The sequence below is a fragment of the Dasypus novemcinctus genome, chromosome 5 (assembly GCF_030445035.2).
Source record: "Dasypus novemcinctus isolate mDasNov1 chromosome 5, mDasNov1.1.hap2, whole genome shotgun sequence".
In the NCBI taxonomy this organism is placed as follows: domain Eukaryota; kingdom Metazoa; phylum Chordata; class Mammalia; order Cingulata; family Dasypodidae; genus Dasypus; species Dasypus novemcinctus.
Window position 1 is genome coordinate 10169197 of NC_080677.1, and position 14127 is coordinate 10183323.

At 58.9% G+C, this 14127-nt stretch overlaps 1 protein-coding gene across 1 annotated transcript in view; it reads right to left on the reverse strand.

Annotated features, from left to right (window-relative positions):
* The window catches only part of ADCY1 (adenylate cyclase 1), a 207670-nt gene that overhangs the window by 77009 nt on the left and 116534 nt on the right, over positions 1-14127 (reverse strand). The window contains exons 7-8 of the mRNA XM_058296659.1: positions 7263-7404; positions 2070-2225 (exon numbers count right to left, since the gene is read on the reverse strand). Coding sequence (XP_058152642.1) covers positions 2070-2225; positions 7263-7404 — 298 coding nt within the window. The remainder of the gene's footprint in view (positions 1-2069; positions 2226-7262; positions 7405-14127) is intronic.

Consider the following 14127-nt stretch of genomic DNA (forward strand, 5'->3'; position numbering starts at 1 on the left):
TGTCGTCATCCCCGCCCCTGCCATGTGCTGGGGTGCAGAGTTTGAGGGGCTGCTGGGCACTATGGGAAGAGGACAACGATTAAATCAGTAGTTCTGCTTCTGGCAAGCACGGCAGCCTGGAAGATTCCCCTGTTACAAGTTCTGGATAAATGCAATTTTTTACAATACCATATGCATATTTTAAAATGCATGTCTCAAGCAGCAAGAAAGTAAGGGAACTTTCCAGAGGCCAAAGAGCCAAAAAGGAAGCCAGAGAGGAAAGAGAGGGCAGAAGCCAGGAGAGGCCCGCAGGGCTGCTAAGGAGCCCCGTTTTACTAGGTCGCTCAGGGAAAATCCTAGAAAAACCCCAGTCTAAGTCAGGTGGGCCATCATACCCAAGACCTCCAAATTACTCCATGAGCTGCGAGAGACTCGTCCTCAGGAGATGATGACCTGGGGGATGTGGGGGGCGGGGGACCCACAGTGGGAAAGTTTACCTGTCTCTGTCTCTGAGGGAATAACTCATACCACACGGGACATCTGAAAACAAGCTGAGTATTTCTTTTATAAAGGCCTCAGAAGGAAGCACTGGCAGATGCCTGGTGGAAGTAAAGGCTGATCTACATTAGTGGAATAGGCCAGAAACAGAATTCATAGAGGACTTCTAGGTAAAGGTCTAGCAAAGGTGAGCTCACAACCCAAGGACACAAAACCCTGAACTAATAATGAGTGAGAGTGAGCAGAATTCTGCTTCTTCCTGAAAATCACCTCCAACTGCAGTCATGAAATTTCTTTCAAAGGCATAAAACCCATTAAAGGAGAAATAAATAAATAATAAATCAAGAGTGGAGGGAGCGGCAATGGTTTTAGAAAACTGACAACTGGTAACTGACCACGCAGGCTTAAGGAATTTGAATCTGAAGCTGGCAATAGAGAAAGCCAAGCACTTTCAAAAGGTTCCCACGCTGCTGGCAACAGCCACCTATGGCAGGGGCTGGAGAGGTGATAAAACAAGGAGGCCTGCTTGGACGATGTTTAAAGAATGTTAGTGCCCTAGAGCTGTACTCCAGGCTCCTGGGAGACTGCCATCCTTAACTCTGAAGGCCACAGGACAGTTCAGTGGAGGGGAAGTCCGTGTCCCTGGCCAAGGTCATAGGCCATGTGGTTGAAGTGCATTCCTAAAATTGCATGCCAAGTCCCATCTCCACCCCCACTACACACTCCCCCAGAGCTTCCCCCACTCAATTTCAGCTCTTGCTCCAAGGCACCCACCTCCACTCTTCCGCAGGTCAGAAGAAGATTCACAGGTGAATCTGTCCAACCCAAGAGCAAGACTGAGAATCCCAAGGCCACAGGCCCGCTCAGCACCAAAGTCCAAAGAGGAAAATCTCCACTCACAGGGCAGGAATTCCAATTACCTTTTTAGAGCCCTGCAACACTTTGATATGGTTATGAATTCCAAAAATAGATACTGGATTATGTTTGTAATCTAGCCTGTACCTGGGCATGATCAAATTATGATTTGGGCTTTGACTGGGCCATACCATTAGGGCGTTGACTCCCCGCCTCCCCCCTCGGTGGGGGGGGGGACTCACAGATAAAAGGCATGGCAAAGGACAGAGTCGAGGGTTTTTGATGTTGGAGTTTTGATGTTGGCGTTTGATGCTGAAGCCTTAAGCTGGAGCCCCAGGATGTAAGCTCACAGAGGAAAGAGAAGCTAGCCCCAGGAAGAGAGAAAGACTGAGTCCGGGATTAAGCAAGCCCTGGGAAGAAAGGAACCCTGAACCCAGAGAGAAGCAAGACCCTGGAAGGGAGGAACCCAGGAAGCCTGAACCCTGGCAGACCTCGGCAGCCATCTTGCCCCAACATGTGGAAAGAGACTTCAGTGAGGGAAGTAATTTATGCTTTATGTGGCCTGGTATCTGTAAGCTCCAACCCCACGTAAATACCCTTTATAAAAACCAACCAATTTCTGGTACTTTGCATCAGCTCCCCTTTGGCTGACATCAGTCAAGCCCCATTCCTAATCAAGAGCAGAAAACCAGGGCTCTTAGACAACCAAGGAAGACCGATCGGCCCAGATGCCCTACCTTGTCGTCATCCTCGCAGGTCATGACGTTGGAAAATGGGATCTCAGCCTTGAACATCTTCCTGCAGTGCATGAGCTGAACCAGCAGGTAACAGACAGTTTTGAACTTCATCCTCTTGGCCGGCTTGATGTCAGAGAGAATCAGTCCTGGAAATATCTGTGCAAACACACACCAGACAAAGAGACACTGTAAAGTCCATGTGCCTTGACCCTGGCTGGCTCTGTCAGGGTGGCGTGGAGGTGGATGGGCAGCTGGCGAGGGACTGTGGGGCCCCAGGGGCCAGCCCCTCACAGGCCTCAGCCACCCCCACCTCGACAGAGCTTTGTTGAGCCTCGGCTCCAGGCCAGCGTGGAGTATGTGCTAGAAACGCAGCAGTCAGTGAAGCCAGGAGCCCAGCTGGAATATGCGGTTCTTACTACACCGAGGGCCTCTAAAACCTGCGTGATGTGCCCAATCCTAAGGTGCAGCAGAGGGCAGGTGGGACGGCTCCAGTTAAGGGAAGATCACCTGAGCCTGAAGTAAAAATGCATTTCAAGCCAACCGCAATTCTGTTTAATTCTTTAACATGCTTTCCAGCCCCCGAACGAGGAAACAAGGCTGCAGACCAGGGCAGGGAGGATGTCACTGAGGCAGTGGAGGGGACCAGTGCAGCGGGGGGCTGGCCTAGGACTCTCACCACTGCCACCGACCGACTTGAGCAAGTGAGGTCCTTAGCAGGGGGCCCTGGATGCTCTGGGGTCAAGAGCGAATAGAAAGCTCCAGGCTTGGCCTCTCAAATCCCAAGTCCCGACCTGCAAGGGCTCTCCATGGACCCCCGCCTTGGCTCCCGTCTCCAGAAGGGCAGTGCTGCCCCACCAACTCATGGCAGCCCCCCTCAGCCGCCTTTTTCCTGCCCCTTGGCATGGGCTCTTACTTCGCAGTCTATCTCTGGCCTTCGCGGCTCCTCGTTCTTTAACACACACAAATAAGAAGGACGCCCCCTCCAGCTTCTGCTGTGCTCTCCCTTCCCTCCTCCTCTTCTCGTCCAGCCTGCAAGAGGAGCTCATCACCCCCCTGAGCCCCAAAACCTGGCCCACATTCACCACCATGATGACCTTGACCATGACCTTGCATGCCACACCCAGGCCATTACCCAGCCTTATCCTTCTGAAATCCTACAGGAGGGGCACTGCGGCTTGCCACCGTCACCTCGTCGTCTTCCCAGTACCCATGAAGCCCACGCTCTGTGCCCTTGGGGCTCTCTCCGAGCACCGGTCTCCTTGGCAGCCCCTGCACTGGGCCCATGTTCTGGAATGTTCTGCCCAGCTTTGCTCTTCAGCATCTGCTCACCGGCTCTCCCTGGGAGCTGCCCCTAGCCTGTGGTTCAACCACTATGACCCCTAGCTCTTTCTCTCTAACAAGCTCACCTGTTCTACCTTGGGCTTGTGTCGAACCTTCTCCCTCATTCTCACACCCGTTCCAAAGTGCATTCACTGCTGCTCTCCCCCAGTCCCGCTCCCCAATTCTCTCCTTCGGCTGTTGCTGCTCCTACCTGTCTGGCCACTGAGTTAGGGGAGACCTTCGGTGACCATCCTGCAGGCCCCAGGCACAGGACCCAGCCCCTCGGTTCTGTCCTGGGAGTAGGCCTGGCCTGGGTCGGGGGCTCACTGCCCACTTTGCTAATAAATCGATCAATGGGCCACTGCTCCCCCACCGCCCACCTCCGAAAGCCACAGCCCAGCTCTCCCCACTGCTCCATGCTCATCTCTCACCCAGACCCACATGGCGAGCCCCTGACCAGGCGCGCCACGACCGCCGTCTTTACTCTTCCAGCCTGCCTCCGACCCTGGCTGGGGCATCTGCAGGGCAGGGCTCTTCCCCACGACGGCACCCCCCATGTCCCAGCCCTGCCCCCTCACTCCCGCTCCCTCAGCTCATCCCCCAACCCCAGCAGGCTGCAGGCAGTTGGGCCCCAGCTGCTTCCAAGGTGCCGGGGCAGCAGCCTGTCCTCTGGGCTGGAGTCTGGGAGCCCACCCTCTCGCAGGAGCCCTTCCTGCCCCGGCTGTGTGAGAAGACTTGGGGGGCGGCCCCTCCCTGCTGAACAATGGGACCAAAATGATTGTGGAAAAGGGAGGTCAGGCCTGCCGCCAGGAGAAGAAACTGAAAAGCTGAGAGGAGGCCCATACACGTGCCCCTGCTTGTTCCTCATTCCCAGGGCACTGTATGCGCATGTGTGTGCACTCACACGAACCACACACACTCCTACACACGTGCACTCACAATCATGCTCACATATGCGTGTGCACAAATACATGCACGCCTTCAAACTCACTCATATGGACTCACACATACACGCAAGACACACGTACACACCCTTGCACACACACTCCCCCCCCCACATCAGGCACACTGTCCAGGCAGACCCCCCGTGGCTGGCGCTTGACCCTTCTCTCCAGGAGGGGGCTGATGCCCATCTCGGCCCTAGGTTGTGTCTCCCTGCTGCCCTGGGCCAGGGCATAGTCTGCCAGGGAGCATCTAGAAGCTCACACTCTCTGCTCATGCCCTGAAGAAACACCCAGTGAATGCCCTAGAGGCACAGAAAGGCCTTGAGAAGAGGCAGGAAGGCCTGGGCAGTCGAATGCCCCTCTCTGGGCCAGGCTGGGGAGGAGGCTCAGTTCTCAGGCCATAGCCTCAGAACTGTTACCACATGCCCGGCTAGTCTCAGCTTTGCCCACCAGGTGAGGAGAGACTCTCAGATCACCTGTGGGTTTCAATTCCTGTAAGGAGACTATAGCTCAGCCCCCATCTTCCCCACACCTCCCCTGCAGGCTGCCTTCCATCCCGCATGGGGCTGCATGGGCCCAGAGGTGGGGGAACGGCCAGGAAGCAGTGGCCATCACCAAGCAGCTGTGGCCATCGCCGGGCAGCTGTGGCCATCGCCGGGCAGCTGTGGCCACCTCCAGGCTGGTCAACCATGGCCATCGATGGGCAGCCGTGGCCATCGCCAAGCAGCTGTGGCCATCACTGAGCAGCCCTGGCCATCACTGAACCATCATGGCTGCCTCCAGGCCGGGCAGCCATGGTCCTCGCTGGGCTGTCTGTGCCACGCCAAGAGCACTGTGGCGTGGGTCCCCTGGGCGACCTACTGAGGGAGCCCTGGCACTGCCTAAGAGGCTGCCAGACATCGACAGCCCCAAGCTGAGCTCTGAGCCGAGGGGTCTGGCCTCTTCTCCGCTCAGCCTGCCTGACCCCCACCCCAGACGCGTCCCCAGGTTCTGCTCATCCTCAACTCCAGGAGGCTCCCCTCCTGGGGCCAGTGGGTGGGTGCCTGCTGCCGCAGGGCGGGCACACAGAGCGCACCCACCCCCTCACGTCCCTCGAACCCAAAAACTCCGTGCACATCGAGCTCCTGCTGCCATCATAACAAGCCGCGTGGGTGCAACTGACACCATCCCTTTCATGGGCGATAAAGCGGAGGTGGGTTCTGTGACGGGTGGTCTGGCCACTCCTGGCCAGTGCCTGCCCGCGCTGTCTGTCCCAGCAGGAGCCCCGGCTCGCCCCACACAGCCTCTCCCAGAGCAACCCCCAGCTGGTACTGGCGTCACTCAGCTGCTCTGACAGCAAACAGGAAGGGGTTGGAAAGTACATCTTTTTCTCTTTTTGAGCACGAGGCCACTCAGGAACAGTGAAGAGCCTGTCTGAACTGGATGTCCACCTTGGCAACGGAGGCTCCTGTGGATTCGAGAACCAGGGCCGGCCCTCCCGCTGGGGCCGGCTGAGCCCACCCCAAGGCATCTCGAGCCCGGCCGGCCTGTCCACCGCCCACTTCTCCACCTCCAGAGCTGCCCCAGTGACCCTGGTGCCCCGGGCCCTGCCACACGCTTCCCTCGTCTGCACCTGCGCTGCCCATGCAGTGTGTCTGCCGAGGAGACATGCGTGACCCACTAGCGCCTGCAGTGGTGACTGCGCTGGACTTCCCCAAGGGCCTCTGTTCAGAGGGTACAATGGAAAAGACACCACGATGTTCACCTGCCCTCGTTAAAAGACCAGAGTCTGGCATCGAGGTACGGCTGCTTGTGCATGCCTCAGAGCACCCTTCGTGTGCCCAGGAGCCCGGTGCCCTCCGGGAGACAGCGTGGCGGTACAATCGGAGGCAGGGGAGTCTCTGGCGTCAAGGTTCCCGCTGCCTGTTCATAAACTGGGGGGCAGGTGTGCTGTGTTGGCGGCTGCAAGCCTGCAAGCTGCCTTCTAAGAGTGCTGGAGAAAAGCCCTGCCCAAGGCGACTTGCACCCTCTCTCTCTAGGCCTCCGTTTCCTGCTCTTCCATGTCCGTGGCCGTGGGACGGCTCAGAGGGTGGGAGGCCGAGGGGCCGCTCTCGATTCTTTGGGCCCCTCTGCATTCACCTGCTGCCCTTCTGCACACTTTGAGCTGCGGAGGAAGGCCCCCTGATTCCCCTGCCAACAGGACGCCACCGCTCCCTGTCCAGGCACCAGCTTTTTCTTTCAGTCTTAGGAAGACGGCCACATGTCCCTTGGTTCCTGTCCTTCTGTCACAGGATCGTGAGCTGCCTTGAGGGCAGGAGCCAGCCCAGCTCGGGTCAGATCTGCTTCCCCAGCTTCCAGCCTTGGTGCAGGGCAAGGGTTGAAGAAATATTTACAAGAAAGCACAGGAAAAAGCAAACAGACGCAGAAGAGCATCTGTCTCCATGAAATGAAGCAGCGGGGGTCTCAGGGCAAGCGCAGTTCACCAAGGTTCTGGGACCGGCTCCCAGGGGAAATGGCACAGCCATCCTTGATCATCTTCATCCATCTAGATCCCTTTTCTCTGACTCCCGGTAGTTGCTGGGTGCCGTCCAAGCCCTCAGGTGTGCCTGGCACCGCACATTTTACAGAGCACTCCCTATTTTCCCCAGAGGCCATCAGATCCCAAAAAATGAGGGAACAAGGCAAGCTGGCCAGCTGGAAGCTGTCACCCCTGACCCCAGATCCCCCTACCAGGAGTCCAGGGCTCCATCCCCTTCCCTTGTTCCTGGACAAAGCCAAAGCCAGGGTCACACCGTGAAGGGTGAGCAGCCCTCCCCTCCTTGAACGGAGCTCGAGCCCTTGAAAGGCAGGGGCTTACAGAGGAAGCACGAGCAATTCTGCTCCCAGAGTGCTCTGCACAGCTTGGGGTTAGAAGAGGACGATGAAGTAAGGGAGGAGTTCTGGGGCCTACCTTTCGCCGGTGGGATGGCACGATAAAAAACGTTTCGATTTTATGAGTTTTCAAGAAATCGTTCCTCTCAGGTCCATAGCCGGGTTCTACCTCGTAGTCTCCGTTCAAGCATTCTAGGGTCGCCTTTGTGATATGAACCTTCCTATAAAAAAGGAGGCAGACATTGAGAAGTCAAGGCAGGGGCTCTCCTGGGCGGAGCCCCGGGCTGAGGCCCACGGTGGGTCCAGCTGGCATCCAAGGCCCTGCGGGGTGCAAGGGTGGGGTGCCACCTCCCCAAGGGAAGGGCTTTTAGTGGGCGGGCGACAGCCGCGCTGCATCCCCACAGCACCAGGGAGCAGACACCCCTGGCCACCTGGGGAGGAAGGTGCAGGAAGGGCCAGCCACAGGCAGGCAGAGCAGAGGCAGAGGCAGAGGGGGACAGCAGGGTGGCAGAGGGCAGGATGCACCAAGGGCAGAGGAAGGAGGGGGCATCCAAAGAGAGGAAGACAGGCAAACCAGCAGGATGCACTTGGGGACAAGGGACAAGGAAAGGTGGGTGTGAGGCGAGGAGGAGAAACAGAAGAGAAGAGAGAGCACCACCCCAGGGGGCCTGACTTCTGGCCCCAGAAGGCCCCGGGGGAAGGGCTCTGGCCCCTGAAGTTCCACCCCAGCCGGCAGAGGCTAGCAGTCAGCCCCAGCCGCCGGCCACCCTCTAACAGGTCTTAGGGGTTCTGCTGCTCCCCCGGGCAACAGGCAGGTGGAACCAGAATGGGTACTCATCCACTGGGCTGTTCCAGTGAGGGCAGGAGAGTGCCTCATGGTCGGCACACCCAGAGCTAACAGGTCCAAGCAGAGAAACCCCCAGGAAAATCCACACATGGCCCCTCATAGGAAATGAACAGGGGCTTTTGCTCAAGGCCAAAGCACTCAGGCTCCTGGGGCAACTATCAGACTCCCCAGCTTTCAACTCCACTCCTTGAGACTCCGAGCCTCCTGCGAGCCAGGCCCAATCTTCTGACCTCCTGGCAGAACTAAGCCTCGGTTTCAAAGACCAACCTTCAGCTGACGATGTCACTAGAAAAAGATCTTGAATAAAGGGGTCAACTCAGGCCAGCAGACTATCTCAGCCTACATGTAATACCAGGTGTTAAAAACTGCTTTTTGACTTTGGATAAAAGGGGGAAATGGAAAGGACAAGTGAGTTTATATGGCTATGAGTCTACAAAAAAGAGTCGGGAGGTCATCAGAGGGGCGATGCTTATGCACGCCTCAGCAGGGTACCAGAGACAGCCAAGATAGATGGAAACCCAGGTGCTGGTTCTCCTGAGGGCTGCAGAGACCCACATGATCTATGGTCATGTCAGTTGGCCCTACTTTGGAGTTTGTGCTCCTGAGTGTGATGGAGTTGGATTCAGCTATGACCTTTCTACACATGCCTCTTCTGTTACTTTTACTGGACCTGTGGTTGGCGTTTGGGTTGGTGTATACTCAGGAGACCTGAATCTCTGAACTGTCCATGTAACAGCCAGGCCCTGGGCCTCAGCAGACTTGCAGCAGCTACCCTCTAGTTTGTTGGACTTACCCCGACCAGCTAACAGGAAGTGAAGAAGGTCAACCACCACACCAGGGAGCCAAGAGTGCCTACAGCTGCAAACAGGAGAATTGCATCCATCATCCATGTGGAATCTAAGGCCCCTCTTGACGTAGAGGGGGACTGGACATAACCATCCCAGGTCCACAAGATGGAGGAATAGAGTATGGATTAGAGTGGACTTATTGGTGTTCTGCTGGGGAACTATTGTGATTAGTAAGGGAAGAAATTGTAGTAGTGATGTGGAGAGGGTGGCTGTTGATGGTCGGGAGAGGGAAGAAGAGATATGGTGTGGGGGCATTTTCAGGATTTGGAGTTGTCCTGAGTGGTGCTGCAGAGATGGATGCTGGACGCTGTGTGTCCTGCCGTGGCCCACTGGGTGGACTGGGGAGAGTGTGGACTACAATGTGGACCACTGTTCACATGGTGCAGCGGAGCGCCAGAAGGTATTCTCCAGGTGCAGTGGATGTGCCGCGATGATGGAAGAGGTTGTTGATGTGGGAGCGGTAGGGTGGGTGGGGTGGGGATATATGGGGACCTCATATTTTTTTAACGTAACATTTAAAAGAAAATAAAGATGGAAAAAATAAAATAAAATAAATAAATAGAAAGACCAACCCTCAGGATGCTTGGAGATGGAAGAAAGGAGAGCTCAAAGCCCAGATGCAAGCCTGGGGCATGGAGCGCCGGCTCAGGGCTAGGCCGGGCAGCTGCCTTGCTCTTCCCAGCCTGCATGAGTCAGCAGCCCCCAGGGAGGAGGGATGCGGCGGAGGAGGGCGGGTCACCAAGACCAGCGCCCTGAGCCCAGGAAGGATGCCCTCTGCGCACTGCCCCTGCCCAGGAGTCTCTCAGCTCCTGGGGGCCTCCGAGATGGCCGCAAGCTAAGCCACCAGGGCTCTCCCGTGGGGGTCTTCCTTGCAGATGCCCACTGGCCCTGGCATGGGCGGCTCTCGCCACCACTGCAGGCCAGTCTCTTCCCAAGGTGCCCTCCCGAACACCCAGGGGACCTACCATCTCCCTCCCTGGCCTCAGAGCAATGGGAATAGCGAACAGTCTGAAAGCTCTCAGGACCTCTCGTCCACTCATGCGTTCACTTGGTCCTTTGTCCTACAGAGCCTGGGCCAGAGCAGGCAGGCCGTGGAGATGGGAGCCACAGCAACGTCAGAGCTCTCCACACCCGGAGGAGTGGAGGCCCTGACACGGGCCTCCTGGAAGCAAGTGGCAGGACCCGCCGGGCATAGGCACCATGGAAGCAAGAGGGAAGACCCACTGGACACGGGGCATCCTGGAAGCAAGTGGCAGGACCTGCTGGGCATGGGCATTGGGCACGAGCACCCTGGAAGCGTGAGGCAGGACCCACCAGGCACGAGACACCTGGGAAGGGTGAGGCAGGACCCGTCGGGCATGGCGCACCCTGGAAGGAAGAGGCAGGACCTGCCAGGCATGGGGTATCCTGGAAACATGAGGCAGGATCCACCAGGCAGGGGGCATCCTGAAAGCATGAGACAGGACTCGCCAGGTGTGACGCACCCTGGAAGCAAGTGGTAAGACCCTCTGAGCATGGGACATCCTGGAAGCGTAAGACAGGAGCCACTGGGCATGGGTACCCTAGAAGCAAATGGCAGGACCCATGGCTGGTGAGTATCAGGGAGGACCCTCCCCAGTGCCCCAGCTGAGGTGAGGGCTGGACCAAGAGTGCAGATGCAGGAGTGGCCTTGGCCTGCCAAGGGGGCAAGCTCGAGGCCCTCCCTGGGCATGCTGGCTCTGCCACCCAGTCGCATGGCCAGGAGGTCTGGGGCAAGCAAGGTAAGTCCGCATGACGCAGTACGTCTAAGACAACCAGGGACAGGACTGCGGAGTGTGCCCACTCTGCCCTCAGAGAGGCCTGCCAGCTGTGGCCAGGCAGCCCGTGCCCCCAACCCCTCTGCATCCGAGGCCCCCACGGCCTTCCGCCCTCGCCTTCTGGGCTTCTCTGCAGGCTGCCGTGCAGGCAGGGTGGCAGGGCCCTGCAGCGAGTGGCTGGGCATCTTCCCCAGATATAGGGCAGTGCTGGCATCACCCAGAAGCTTGTCAACAACTGCCGAGCACAGCCCATGTGGGAGGGCACCCAGGCAGGCCGGCCCAGGCCCCCAGGGCAGGGGCTCATGCTCAGGACTCCCTTCCGGTGCTTCACAGTAACTGGAAATGGTATGCGGTCCATCGACTCCGGGACACGACTCCCACACGGGCAACACCCAAACAAGAGCCACTTCTGCAGAAGGGCTGGCAGGCTGTGGGCAGTGCACGGACCCGCAGCTTGCCAGCGCAGCAGGGCATGCTGGCCCCACGGGCCCCCGGGAGGCCGAGCGCATCAGTGGCAAGGGGCCACAGGCCTCCTCCCCTCTCGCCTCGGTGTCTCCAGAACAACTTCCTGGGGCCCAGCGCCTCAGAGAAGGAGCCGGCTCGCCAGGCCACAGGCCAGCCCACCTGTCCGTCCGTCTGCCTGTCCTTACTGAAGGACAGGGCCCGAGGCACCTGCTGGAGGATGGAGGCTGTGGTTTGTCCAGTGCCCCCAGCCTAGCTGGGGCGCTCCGTGAACACCTGTTTGTTGAATGAATACATGAATGGATGAACAAAGCAAAAGCAAGGGTCAAATTTAAAAATTGTGCAGAAAAGAGGAACAGGAAAGAAAGGCCAGGCAGGGGAAGGATGTGCCAGCACCCCATTAGTCCCCTCCCACCAAGGGTGCTTCTGTCTCTCTTGGGGGGCTCGGAAGGTTCCCAAAGACAGAGCGGAACCCGAAAGCACGGTGAGCATGGGGCCCCTGGAGGCAGGAGAGATGAACCTCCCAGGCTAGCTCGGGCGAGGGCAGGGTTGGCAGCCCCCCACCCTGCTGGGAAGGCAGTTGCAGGTTCAGGCCTCTCTGCCGCTTGCTCTGCCTCCCGCTCGCCAACACCCATGTAGAGGCGCCGGCACTCGCCCCTGCCGCCTCCCCCAGGTCCACCTCAGGAGCTGCCGCCACGCCTCCCCACTGCCTGGGCCCCTTCTTGGCTGCGGTCACCACCAGGTCGCCCGCCTCGGCCCTGGACATGGCGACACAGGACGCCCCACCCCGCTCCAGGACGCCCTGCTTCTCCCCGGCTCGCCGTCACAGGGCCACGGGCTCCCACCGCCTCCTTCCTCCTCGGTGATCACCCCGGGCACTAAAACGCCATCTCCCACCGATGAACCCCCAGTTCACCTCTCCAGCGAAGAGAACCCCCGGCCTGTACCTCCCAGACGCCACATCCCCCACCCAAGGGGACCAGCCTGGCCCGGAGCCCTCGCTCTCCCAGCCCCCGGCTTACCAACCCCGCAGCCCACAGCTGCACACGCCACCCTGAGTCTGGGTGTCCTAGCGCTGCCTCCCAAAGTGGAGGCCAGAATCCCGAAACAAGGTGCTGGGCAGGCACGGTCCTCGCAGAGGCCCTGGAAGACACATTGTGGCCTGGCTCAGCTCTGCAGCTCCGGGCCCCCTTGCTTGTGGCTGCACCCCACCACCCCGTCTGCACCTTGCCATCTCCCCTCTGGGCCCCTTGATGACCCTGCCCTCATAAGGACCCCCGTCATGGCCTGATGCCCCGCCCAATCCAGCATGACCCCCCTGCGACACCCTATTTCCAAATAAGGTCCCGCCCTGCAGTTCCAGAGACAGGCTCTGGAGGAGGGGTCTCAGCCCAGCACAGCGTCGCCCATCATACCCTGCTCGCAGGTGCCGGCACTGCTCATCCTGGTGCACCCCGCCCCGTCCCGCAGAGAATGCAAGCTCACGAGGCCTGGGGCTTTGTCCTGGTGACGACACCCAAGTACCAGCGCAGGGCCTGTACGCAGCAGTGTTCTAATGCTATGGTAGAGGCTGACGAGATTTTGGAGGGTTGCTCAGAAAAGCAGCAGGAAAAGAGGATGCAAAGGAAGGCAGGGGGAAGGGAGGGTGTGATCAGGCAGGGGCTTCCCACAGCAAGCTGGAGGAGGCAGCAATGGCACCGGCCAGCCAGGAGATCCACGCTGAAGGGCCACGCGTGCTAAAGCATCTCAGTGCCAGGCGGCTCACACTACAGGAGGCGGCGGGCGTCAGGCCGAGGGTTGGGGTTTCTCTCGAGGGTCGTCTGGCTGCTGGCAGGGGTGAGGCTGGAAGCGGGCAGGGGCAGCAGCTGGGATCTCTGTGCAGACTCCCTGCCGGCCATGAAACAGGGGGCCCACGGGGTGGATGCCCAGGATGGAGAAAAGCAGGGAAGTGGGGAGACTGGAATGGGGCATGGGGCTGTGGGGACGGGGTGGGGGAACCATTTGGTTGGGTAGAGGAGAAAGGACTTGCTCAGCCAGACGCATGGAGCAGGCACGCAGCCGGCGGCGGACGCCCGGGGCGGGGCCAGGGTGGCTGCATGGGCTGGAGCGGCCACGGCTGCCGGCTGTGCTCGGGCAGTGCGACGGGCTGCTGTGACAGGCTTCCCCCTCCCTTGTAGGCCAGCCCTGGGTGGTGAAGGGTCTGCAGCCCCCACACCTGGCTCCCACCCACTTCTTGTTATTTGCTTCTAATTTATATGCATACTGCTTCCATACATGTTTTTTTTTTTTTTTTGGTGACTGCAGCCCCGATGCAGAGCTGGCAACTTCTCTGCATGCTGCTGCTGCTCTGATATGCCCTTGCTGGTCCCAGGTCCTGCTCGGGGGCTTGGCATAAAGAATGGAGGCGTCTGTCTCCACTGACCCCCCCCTCAACCTGGAGGAGAGGGAAAGGGGCCAGGGACCAGGAGATCCTTCCCGTCAGGGTAAGAAAGGACCACGTGGGGGCAGGCAGAAGGCAGCGTGGGGCCACACAGTGAGCGGAGGCCAGAGCGTGTTGGTGGGCAGCCGTCCACTGGGCACAATGCCCAGCGGCCCTGTAGGAACAGCACCAGGGCACAGACTGGGGCTCGGCAGTGCACTTGGGGACCATGGCCAGGCCTGGATGCCCCCCGGCCAGGTATGTCCTATGACCCCCCTGGGAAAGAGGAAACCTGGAGATGAAAAGGATGATGCTACAAAATCAGAGTCAGAAATCAGAATTCGGGTTACGAGGGGCTGGGCTGGGGTGGGGAGCTCAGGCTTGAAGGGTACGCGGTTCCTGTCTGGCGTGATGGCAGGGATGGAGGCCCCACACCACGCCTGTAACTGACGGCACTGAGCTGCCTACTGGGAAAAGGTCAAGGTGGGAAGTGCTAGGGTATCTGTGTGTTACCACAATAAAACTTAAAGAAGACAGCACACCACTGTACAACACAGTGAGCCCTGATGGCA